This window comes from Pholcus phalangioides, unplaced genomic scaffold, assembly GCF_987345545.1.
Source record: "Pholcus phalangioides strain wild (caught in Gottingen) unplaced genomic scaffold, Ppha-v1.0 ptg000015l_1, whole genome shotgun sequence".
Lineage (NCBI taxonomy): Eukaryota > Metazoa > Arthropoda > Arachnida > Araneae > Pholcidae > Pholcus > Pholcus phalangioides.
The window spans coordinates 53,548,214-53,560,957 of record NW_028301608.1 but is presented as its reverse complement, the minus strand read 5'-3'; the positions used below and the strand labels follow the sequence as shown (position 1 = coordinate 53,560,957).

At 33.5% G+C, this 12,744-nt stretch overlaps 1 protein-coding gene across 1 annotated transcript in view; it reads left to right on the top strand.

The window, feature by feature from the left end:
- The first annotated feature begins 1,708 nt into the window (after positions 1 to 1,708).
- LOC149076224 (ras-related and estrogen-regulated growth inhibitor-like protein A) overlaps positions 1,709 to 12,744 on the top strand; it is a 42,390-nt gene continuing 31,354 nt past the window's right edge. The window contains exon 1 of the mRNA XM_089245507.1: positions 1,709 to 2,078. Within this exon, the coding sequence (XP_089101633.1) occupies positions 1,997 to 2,078 (82 nt within the window). The 5' untranslated portion in view covers positions 1,709 to 1,996. The remainder of the gene's footprint in view (positions 2,079 to 12,744) is intronic.

The window sequence follows — 12,744 nt, the reverse complement described above, 5'->3', positions numbered from 1 at the left end:
TTTGTAAGTGCTATATTAACTGAGATATTATAATTCAAAAACAGGGAAAAGTTGGGGAAGAATAGCATAATGAAGGAAAGAAGTGTTGTCCGGTAGTTCAAGTTGTTCTTTCCTAACTTTTCTCCGATTTTGAATTAAAATATCTCGTTGGATAATTGTATTTAGAAACTTTTTTGTTTTGTTGGTCTCGGAAGGAGAACAACTTATGGATTTTTTAGGACAGGGTGTCCATATAAAAATTTAGATTTTTTTTTATTTTGTGACACTATTTTGACTTTCAAAACTGGTACACGGTGATTTTCATAAACACATTCTGAGCATTTTTTGAATTGGAAACATTCCCATACGACAGTGTTTCTCAAATTGTGTGTCGCCAACCTTTGTGAGGAGTGTCGTGGTGAGCGGGAAATACTAATTTGTGAGCTTATTTATGCTTGGAAGCGGTTCTTTTATATGGGAAACTATTTGCCAAACTATTCTGGGGAGCCGCAAATGAACCACGCATAGGAGCCGCGCAAGGGAGCCACTGGTGATAAAAATTTGAGAACCGCTGCTCTACGACGAACATTTGATGAGGTAAAGGACGAGTTAGGACTTGCAGGACACCCTGTATATCCTGACAAACTCATCGAGGGTGGTTAATTGGTTTTCTATTCAAAGTGACGTCTAGAAAGAAACGACATAGAGAACACCTGTTGGCTGTAGCGATAATACTGACACTCATTAATGGCGGTTGATGGACCGGCCTGGATTTCTAGTTACTATAACTTGGTGTTGTCAGAGCAGTGACGTCACGCATTACTCCAGCTGTTACTGACTTCGGTGCGTCTTGAGACAGCCCTTAGTATTATATAGGCGTGTGACAATATGCATGAAATAATTTTCAGCGACGCCTTTTTCACTATGTATTTAGAAAAATTATGTGGATTCCCGATGGATGGAAATGATGTCGTTTCTCAAAGATTTGGGAGTTCCAAGTCAAATTGAAAACGTCAAATGAATGAAACATTCTAAAATTAAATGTACAGCCGAGTTTTTTAACCTATGGATTGCAACTCAAAATAGAGTCACAAGAGCTTCCGAGATGGATCGTGCAAATCCATTTACAGCCAGGGATTCTTGAGCTGTGAGCCAAGACCCAATTTTGATTCACGGGGGCTGGGTTTTCCGATATCTGCTGTACAAATACACTTACAGTTAAGGATTCTTGAGGTCTTGGGTCACGACCCAAACTGGATTCGCAGTGGCTTCCTAGATGAATCGTACAAATTCACAGCACAGTCCTGTTATAAATGCACTTATTGCGTCACTGGTTTCACTAATTTCAAAAAACAAACAATCCCACTGGTCGCGGATTTCAGGGTTAAGAACCACTGATGTATTATAGGAATGAACAGCGGCTGTAGTCAAACGCCGTAGAAATGTGAAAGTCGTATAATCGAGAGACGTATAAACGAGGTTCCCACTGTAGTAACTCACCGGTAAGAAAAGAAAAAAGATGGATCTGATGCCTTCGAGTCAAACCGTTTTTCTTCTTTACGTAATAGTAAATGTGCCTCGTCCATAAGAAAAAGAAAAACAGTATAACGATAAAACGGGCCAACACAACGCTGGTATGTATATAAAAAAAAATGATAATAAAATCAGTTGGTGATGAGGCAAACGGCCTCTCTCTCTCTCTCTCTCTGGCTTTCGGTTCTTCGGGGCCACAGGTGTATAAGGAGGAAAGGAGACAGAAACTGGCAAGAAATTGCCCAGTAGAGTGAGTGGCTGGTTTGTTGTTGTTAGTTGTGCTTTTGCTCGGGGTGGAGACGGGGGACCAGCAGAACCAGCAGCAACAGCCATCTAACGAGACGATTATAGACTGGACTCAGCCGAGGAAAGAATCACTTCTCTGCCAGACATCGGATAGAAAAGAAAAGTCCCGTTTGTTTTTATGTGGTGTAATATACAAAACAATATTATACAATAATTATTAATCACAATAATAAAAGTCATGACTAATCACCGGAGTTTAGGAGGCTCCAGTCACAGAGTCAAAGTTCTAGTTATGGGGCAGAGATCAGTTGGAAAAACTGGTGAGTTACTGCACTTTCTTGTTTCGTTTTTATTTGTTTGGTCAATGGAATTTTTCCACCTGGAGCTATTTCGGTACATTATCATAAATACCATATTTGGGCTATTTTATCGAATAATCAAGCCGTTGGTATTGCAAAAAATTAATTCTAGAGGTCAAAAACACATGATAATAAATTTTTATATTTATAAATATATATATAATATATACATTTTTATATTTATAAATCTGTAATTATGATTTGATCTCCGATATTAGATATAAAAATGGTAATCAATTTGAATAAAGCATTTATAACGCATTTCAAGAGTTTTGATTTATCAGGATATTAACATTAAATATAATAACGGTGATCAATTGAATACGTTTTAATTTGTATAAAATGTACAGAAATTATATATATATATCTGTGATAAAAAAACTTTCGATCCAATTTGTTTTAATATTTAAATACCTCTATGGTTCACTCCCATAAAAATTTCAAAAGTTCTTTTTTTCACAAAAATGGATGCAAATTGGTGCTCATAGCATATTTTTAATTGAAACATTACATCAGCATAGTAATTTAGTTCCTTAGAGTGGATTTTTAATTGTCTAAAATGGTCATTTAAGGGTAAAACATACAGTTTGTCTTGATTTTAATGCTATCTATAAACAGATAAAATTTTGCTTAACAAAACTGAATAATTTTTACCTTGAATTACATGTATTTCTAATCCCCCTGAATTTGGTGAGCTTTTATAAACCTCTCTAAACCTGTAAAATTTCAGCTGCTCTCAGAAATTGACACCAATAAAGGAATCAACTTTTTCTAGACAAAAAAAGTACGTATTTTGTACTGAAATGACATAAAAAGGTGTACTTTCTAGAATACCAAAACCATTTAGAAAAGAAATCGGTGTAATGGGTTTTTTGTTCAAATATATATAGAACCATAGAGGGTTAAAATATGAACAATATATAAATAATCATTAAAATTTAACAGAAATAATCGTAGGAAAATAAATTGCTCTGACGTAAACCGTAAACAATAACGTTATAATCGTAATATCTACATCTAAAAGTGTTGTTGGCGTAATATTTATATATATATCTGCACTTATTTGCAAAGATCTTAAATTTCTTGAAAGTAATGAGATAAATTGTAATGAAAATTGTATAATAAACCATGGCAAATTAAAAATTATATAAATTATATAAAAGCCAAAACCACATGATATATCTATTAATTATCATAAGCGTGGAAAAATTGTCGCATCTCTATAAAAGGTAATAAATTGATTTATTTCTTCTTTTAGATAATATAAATTAAATTTCCTAAAAAAAAATTAAAAAAATTTAAGGAAAATTATAGACAACAATCCATAAAAATCAAAATTATCTAACTTATAAAAACCGAAATAAAAATTATATAATAACCCATGAAAATCAAATATAGTACTTAAATAGCATGATATAGCTATTAATTGTATTAAATAAATTGTTTCATTTATAAAAAAGGAAAAAAAATTAGCTGATTTATTTTTCTGGATAACAGAATCATTGCAATAAAAATGTTCTTATATTTCCTTTTTTACACTAAAATATATTTTTTAGCATTTTTGTATAGTATATTTTATTTTGAACATGTTTTGAAGATAATAATTTTAAATAAGCTTCATACTTTCAATGTTTCATGTTGTCCACGTCTATTAGCTCGCAAAAATATAATTAATATCAAGAATATAATTCCTTTTATCCTTGACATGTTTCAAAAGGTTATTACAATATTAAATTTCGAAATTTTAATCAGTCGTTTCGTTTGTTTTCATCGTCATTTTTAAACCGCAAAGTTATTTTGCATAAACAAAAAGTTTCGTAACAGCACATCAAAACAAAGGAGGGATAATAATTACTAGCATTATTCCCTTCTGCAAAATGCAAAAAAAATAATGAGTTTTTACAAAACCGATTTTCCCTCGAAATATATTGTTTGCATCATATTAATTAAGCGTTTCTATTTTCATTTCTACATGAAATTCGATTAGTTGAATGTCCAGACTAAACTAAATTTTGTTATTTACGTAGTGCAATTATTATTTCAAAATCTATAATTATCTTTATTACGAAGAAATATGAAATTGGAGCCAGCAACCTTCCCTCAAAGATGGAGAAATTCCTGAAATTGGTTAGTTCTTGTTTCTATAATTAGCGATAGAGGTACACGTGCTTCTCATGTTTCTAAAATTCAAACCACGTCGAATTAAATAATAAAAAATAGAGTAATTGGACCTGTACTTTGATTCTGTTTTTGTTTCCTTATGCGTTATGAAACACTTTTATTATTATTGTTTCTTTTTATTGTTATTACTATTAATTTCAACGACAGGTCAATATTCTCTCGAATCGCTTTTTATTCTTCTTTCGAATGTTTGTACTTCAACATGTTGGATTGTTCCAATGGTGTCACTGCCTTCCAAAGAGATCTTCATTTCATTTATACGTTGTCCCGCTTACCTCCTTTTTTTTTCAACTCAATGGAGAATTTTCACTAATTTCTACTCTTCTCTGTTTATTATTTAGTATTTTTTTTTTTCTTTCTCTTTCTTTCGAATAATTTCCCCTTGGCTTACATTCGACGCACGACCTAACGATAATTAAGCAATCAAGGTAATTACAACAACAATAATAATGATAATAATTCGCAGGTTGTCTCTATCTTTGTTCGAGTGAAACGTGATGTTTGACCGTGTTACATTTGACACTTTTTTTTCTTTTCAATGAACGCTTCTTCTTCCCATGGGCAATGAATAGTTAGAAAAGAAAAACTGTAGAAAGTAGCGCACCTTACGCAGTATTTATCAAAAATTTCGAAAGGAAAACAGAAAAGAGCCTTAAGGAATGTGACATAAAAAATTATTTTCTTACCATGATGCCAATATTAATGCAGTGAAACCTGGATATAACGATATCTCTGCAGACCAAGGAAAAGAAACCGTTGCAGAGAGATTATCGTTATATCGAGAGATACTACTATTTAACTGTATAATTCACGTTTGGTCCTACATCTAACAATTTTTTTGATGGAAATTGGAAATATCCCGTACATATTTCACGGATTATTATTTGAGTTCCCATATTACCGTATTTTTCTCAATGAATATTGTTATCAGATCATTTGAATTTTTTTTTCGTGTAATACATTTTTATTTACTGCGATTTGTAGCAGCCCTTTATTTCCACACACCTTCAGCGATTTTTGAAGTAGTTATCAAATTCTGCATTTAAAGCAATAAATTGTTATTTTTGGCCAAATTTAGTGGCACTCCGTGTTTAGGACCGCAATTTCCTGCATTCTCGTCGATGATATAAGTGAGCCCAAGTAAAGCCACCTCCGAAGTCCCAAGGACTTCGCGGCCGCACGAGGAAAATAAAATACATCAGTGAATTTGATAAATAAACACAAAAAATATGGCAAAGCCTTTGAGGCTCCGCCATAGAAATTATAAACCAAAAACGGGTCAAAAAATGTTGAGAACCACTGGTTCAGTAGATATTTTTCGCTTACAAAAGAACAGCTTCAAATTACGAATAGGTACACAAATCGCCGCGACGCACACTTTGAAGATATACTGCTCTACGGAATTTCTACCAAATCGAAATACGTATGCAGGAATGTATGTCGGTGGTGCTCTAACCCCCCTCGGTGTGGGACTCCCGGCTGTAACAAACTTTTTCTGTAGTCATATCGTCGTTTCTGTTGTACACCTGTGTCAGGAAAGTTTCTGACGGACGAACGAACCGGGCATCGAATTCGCGACACCTCTAAATATCCTTTGGTACTTTAGGGGAGTATCTTATCGACCTGGGCTACCGCACCCATGCGGCACGGCAGCTTCATTAACACTTTCGGAGGGTTAATAGTGCAAAACACTGCTAGTGATAAACACCCTCGAAACAAAAAAAAAAACTGGTGAGAGGAATTTGAAAACATCATGAAATTGATTTTGAGCGAAATTAAAAAGATATCGTTGTAGCGCAGTGGCTGAATCTCCTCAAAATTATCGTAAAATTATAGTGGGACGGAATTCGGAATGTGATGTTCGGAATGTGTGTAGATATTTGTTTGGCCCATGACAATTTTTTTTTTTTTTTGCTTGGGTGATGCATAGATTCGCGCCGGTTCGCCATATTGTGACGGAAAGCCAAGTTTTGTTATTTTCTTACAATACATTTGTATTTCTTCTCAGGTTTCATTGTTCCCCCACAATTTTACTTCGTTAATCATGACATGTGCAATTTTTAATGATTTTTCAACTTCATTTATTGTAGTTTCAATCTGTTTAGTCAATTCTGTCTGTCGTGTAGGTTTCTTTAGAATATTTGATAAGTTGGTTTTATGGCCAGATATGCTACATTCATTGCGCATGTGCGAGTATCAAATCTTTTTATCAAAAATTTTATGTGACCAGGTCTTTTTTTCCCTCCCCCTTCCCCAAAATGTTTTATTCATTAAGAAGGAGGGAAGGTAATTTATCTGTCCGAAATGTTTCTCTCGATTATCGCGAAAATTTTTCAGTTTTTGATTCACTATTTTTATTTAGTTAAAGCTTAAGAAAAGTTTTTTCTGGACGAATATATTTCTTTTTGTATTTAATTTTCAATTAAAAAATTGTAGACTTCTTTGAAAAAAAAGAAAGATTTGTTTTTAATATTTTCCATTAAGATATAACCTTGGATTGTTTTTTTTATTTTTTCCAAAACACTTTTAACATTATCTGCTTTCAGAATTTATCATACTCGCGTCAACAAAAATCATTAAAAATTAGCATGGCCATATTACCTTCAACTACCTTACTTTTACAGTAGTCAATTAAGTGTAAAATAAACAGTTTTCCTTTATTTTACTGTTATCTTTTTATATTAAAATTCTTTTTATAGCTTTTATTACTTTTTATATATAGCAAAGTTCCATGGTTGTTACTTTGAATTTTATTTGCAATTCCCTCAATTTGGTGTGACTTTATTAATCCTGTGAGCACACGAGCAAAATTTCAGCAGCTCTCAAAAAATGCCACCGGCAAGGAATCAGCTCTTTTTAGATTTTTAAAAAAAAACGGCATAGTACTTATATATTCGTATTTTGCACTTAAATGACGCTAAAAGTTGTTCTTATTAAAATACCAAAACAATTTAGAAAAGAAATTGGTATAATGTATAACGGGTTTTTTCACCATGAACGTTCAAATATCCCTTTATTTGGCAGTGTAGCTCGCAAAAGCAAAACATGAGTTTCTTATATTCTTTCAAATAAAGGCAGCGCATATTTTTAACTCGTTTCGGTATTGATGCTTCTAAGCAACTCCTAAACACTCGATTTTTACTTGCGTGCTGTTCATGAAGTTTCTGTAATTACCAGCAGAATGGCTCAAAGGTACACACGTCTCTTATTCCTCGAAATGTCAATAAAGAACGTTTTCTGACCCTTGCATTTTAGAGGGAAGTGCCCCATGCCTGGAGGAGACATATTGCTGTGCATTCTCCAACTAGGACCGTCTTGACAGCATCATGAGCACCCCGGGCCAAGTGATTTTTCTGAGGCCCTACCTGGCATATTCTCGAAAATTTCAACCAGTTCTCATTTTCGAGAGACTCCGAGCTCATGCATTGAGATGGCACTGTCTTCAGCAATGATAAAAAAGTAAGTTGGCAAACAATAAATGACATTTTTAATCTTGTACGTCACACATGCTCTTTGAAGTGCAACATCCCATGTTTTTTCAAGTATTGACAATAATTTTTTTTTTGTCATATAATAGCATTCAGGGTACCTCATATTTGCTTAATATATAACCCACCAATATTTTTCTCTTCTGGATATTTCAATGATTGCCAATTAAAGGGATACACACAGGACCATAGAAGGTTAAAATATATATAAATATATAATTCTGATTCATCAATCAAGAACACAGAGAAGTATCTTCGAACCGGACGAATCAATTTGAGAAATCAATAGCCACGGGGGAGAAAAAAACAGAAATTACTTCCTTAATCATTTTCAGTTTAAACTTTTACGAGTCTTAAGAAATATAAAATGCATTTTTCGAATAAAATCCGAGAAAAAAAAAAAGTGAAAGGGTATTTAAATGGGGAAGGAAAAAAAAAGCATGTAAAGAAATGAAGTTATTTTCCATGAACCCTTGGGGTCATGAGCACGAAACAGGCTCCGCAATGTCGGATGAACTGGATGGAATATATTGAGATAAGGGTTACGAAGAGAGAACAGAACATGATGATCGAGGGAGGTACGCGTTGGTCAGAAAAAATAAAATAAAAAGGGCAACAGCCCTTGAGTATTTAAGACAAGACGTTTGAGAAGTGCATTTTTTAAATATAACAAGAAAATATTTGACACCAGGGAGAAACGAACTTACATGCAAACGCGCTTGTTTGGACGACTGAAAATAGAAAGAAAAAGGAATCGTGTTTTTAACATTAATGTCTGTCTTGTATGTGTCTACTCGTTTTGTTGTTCATTCTTCCTGGATTTTATTATTATTATTTCCATTGAATCTGTCTTATACAGAACTTTTACAACTTCCTCGTGGCGAGTGAGAATTTGTATTTTTTTACTGCTGGGAGGGAGAGGATGTGTCCGAGTAAATATTCAAATGTTTCATCTCTGACACTTTACTATGAAAAAAAAAAGTCCTTTCATTTTTCCGAGAACATAGTGTATACACATAGACGTGTGAACAACCCAAATTATCTGCGATGCATAACACTCTGGTCGTTGAATGCGCGATTGTAATATATATGAGAAAGGGGGAACACATAATACAATATTTTTATTCACTTAATGCACGTTAATTATACAGGGTGGCCCATAAATTCTTAAACTGTTTGGAGATTCATAGAAATTGAAAGAATTCGTATATTTGAATGTGATTTGTTAAAAAGTTATTCTCACAAAGAGGGCGTGTAGCATTTGTGTTTTGTTTTTTGTTTTTTTTTTTAGTTTTTTTCCCCAGAAAAAAAAATCAGTTCAAATTTTTGTCAATAGAGAGCGCTGCACGAAAGTCCTTTAGAAGTGATTGGGCTTGAACCTTTCTTTAGTCTACTCCGTATCCGAAACGTTAGTAAAGCTTCAGCCGACTATTCGTGGCTAAGGAGGTAAACAACTTCACCTATAGCACTCTACCTATCGGTGTCAACATCACAATGAAAACCTTATGTAAGCGGCAGTAACAGAACCAGCATCAGAATTTTAATGCCAGTGCCTAGCTCCTAAATCGGGCCATAAGCTGGCGTAAACAAGTTAACTGGCAATAACAGAAAAATTCAGAAATGAGCTATTAATCGCACACTCTGCATTTTATAGTACTCCGATTAGCATTTTTCCAGTGATTTGTTTTCGTGCAGTGCCCTCAACTGCAACTCTATCAACAGCAATTCAAACTAACATTTTTTTCGGTACCAAAAAAAAAATCCCCCTTCGTGAAAATAACTTTCTCGAAAACCGCATTCAAATATATAATTTCTTCAATTTTTATGAATTTTTAAGCTATTTACAAATTTATGGGACACCCTGTACATTGTTTATTATTTGCATATGAAGGCAAAAATAAAATTGTCATTTTTTGAGGGTTGCTGAAATTTTACGTGTTCAAAGATTTATAAAATCACACACAATTGAAGGTATTGAAAATGAAATTCTCGAGGTAAAAACTGTTTAACTTTACTAAGTATATTTAAAATTTCATGATTTATAATTTCATCAATTTATAAATAACATTAAAATCAAAACAAACTGAATATCACACCCTTATAAATTAACCATTTCATCTAATATAAAAAAATTCACTCTAATTAACTAAATTGATATGTTGATGTATTGTTTCAATTAAAAATATGCTAACGGCGCCCATTTACATCTGTTTTTTGGGGTTTTTTTTGTGTGGGGGTATCTATATGTTTTTTGGGGGTGGATCATAGAGGGTTAAATTTGGTTAAAAAGTTAAATTAAACTCCACTTAAGGGGAAGGACATTTTTGGGAAAGTACACCTTCAAAAAATTTCATAGAATACACAATACACAATGTACACTAAGTTTTCCTGCCGTTCGACAGAGCATGGCTGTGATATATTAAGAAGCTCCGCGACAGAGGATCGTAATTTTTACGTTAATTCATCCACCCTACTAAACTGTAATTACCACTCACCGATAATTTAAAATCTTGTAGGCCTGTGTTATGAAATTCAACAATTATTTTACTTCAATTTTCGTCTCATTAATACGAGGCTCTTTTATGCAGCTGGGGCCTCCATGCCATACTCAAGTGGGAGCACAGAGTTAGAATAATATTAGAATTATATCTTTATAGTCTATATCTTATAGTACTTACCGGTCGAATAAATGTAATTTTTATTCTTATTAATAAATTTTGATTACTTTGAAAAGTATATTAATTAATAAAGTTATGAATTTCCAAATTTCCAAGACAAGTCATTAATTTGAATAATGTTGGTTTTATGTGCGTTAGTGCATTAATGAGTGAGAGGAAATAGCGAGGCCAAAGTTTACTCTGCTTATCGGGTCACTCCGCTTTTACGGTGTCATGTTTTTTCCTCTCCCAACAGTGACCCCCCCCCCCCTTAAACGAAGTTTGACTGCACAAACTAACTGTAATTCTACAAAATTCTCTGAAATAAGTTCTCCAATTCTTCTCTGAAATTTGAAAAATATAAAAAATATAGAAATATTTATTTCTATCTTTTTATATGTATTTATATCTTTATAAATAATGCAACCAAATAATTTTAGAGCTGAAAAATATCTAACCTAATGGAGACAGTTTAACTAATCCAAAATAAATAAATAGAATTACCATTAATTTTCATTTCACCCGAAACCCCGTTCCTTCCGAACATTCATTCATACAATTTTGAAGAGCAATTTTATTCTTTATAGTTTATAAGGTCAGTAGCAGAATATTTTAGCGTTTCATTGTTCTCTTTTTCTATATAAATTCAAGTTTTAACAAAGAAATAAGGACAAAAATTATTGATGGAGGAGAATAAGAAAAATAAAAATGTTTCTGTTCATGTTAACTCTGTTATGGAAAATAGGGCGATGGAAAAAAAAAAACTCTTTTATTTTATTTTCACCTTACATTCACACAGTTAATCGCAATATTAAAAAAATAATAATAGAAATTTCACTTATATTATGTATTCCCTATAGGCTTTTCTTGCAGAATTATGCACGGTTGCTGCTGTTGTTGTTATTACGTGGCCCCGCTCGACGTGTATTGTGCTCCATCCATAAAGTGAAAACTTCCAGCCTTGAGAGATTAAGGCTTTTATAGTTCTGAATTATACTAGAGAAAAGAATAATATGATTCTCGAACTGAAACTCTCTAGAAACAGTATCTCTATATATAATACAAGTTTTCATGGGGGGAAAAAAAATCTGATAAAGTACGATAAAAAAAAAATATAAAAATAACAGGTTGACAGGTTAAGAAAGTGATGGCTTTGTAGCAAAAATATTTCGCACTTAAAAAATGGGAAGGTCACTGCCTTCGGTTTGAAGATCAGGGGGGGGGGGGGGAGTTTGTTGACTATTCAAAAGAGAGCTTTCCGCTGAAAAGTCTGGTTTTGAATATGGGTATCCCCTTCTGGGGATCATAAATTCACACCTTCTCTACGGCATTTGCTTCAAATTCTATAGGATTATGATCATATTATTAAAACTAGGTGCTATTTACGAGGTCATATATAGACTGTGAAGAAAAATATTATTCTTTTCTTAGTATTTATTCAAATTTTTAGGCATTTTTTGGAAATGGGGGGGGGGATCGGACAAAAATACGGTCGATGCCGCTTATTAGAATCACGGATGATGTTGTCCGGGACTTCGGATAATGTTATCACCTTTTTTCTCGTCGGAATTTTTCTTTTTGCGCATTTTGAAGCTAAGTTTTAAATAACCCCCCCCCCCCCGCTGAAAGTTATCGTTATTAAGTTGCAGGACTATATGTAGGGGTGCTAGAAGGTGTTCCCGCCTCCATCCCTTGTTGACAAACATTCCCGTACTTAATGTCTTGATGAGTTCGTCGTATTCGCGTTGATCCGTGTACGTGGCGGGGAGCTGTTCCTGCAATGACCTTTCTATAGTGAAAGCAAATATATGACAAAAAAAAAAAAACAACAGTTTTTTTAGTTCTTGATCAGTTTCTCTCAATTGATTAGATTCAAATTTATTTTTCCGAGAGACTTTCTGAAAGGATCTGTGAAACACATTTTGTACATTAAAAAAATATCGCAATCCGTGATGTACAATAGACAGTTTCATTCTAATGCCTCATAATAGCTGAGCAAAGAAACGGTGCGTAAATAATTTCTTGGGACCCCCCCCCCCCTGTCCCGATTTTATAAATTTTGTGGGGGGGAGAGGAATGGACATTCAAAGAATTATGCATTATCACAGAATACACAGGAATGGTGGAACTCTACTCGCTAATGAAAATTCAGAATTAATCAAAGAAAAAATCCCAGAATTCATGAAAATTCAGAATTAATTAGACAAAAACCCAGGCCCGTCATTTTGAGGGTCAGGGGGGAGCCGTTGCCCCCCCCCGGCTTTTGAAAATACACTACAAATGGTATATATATATATGTAT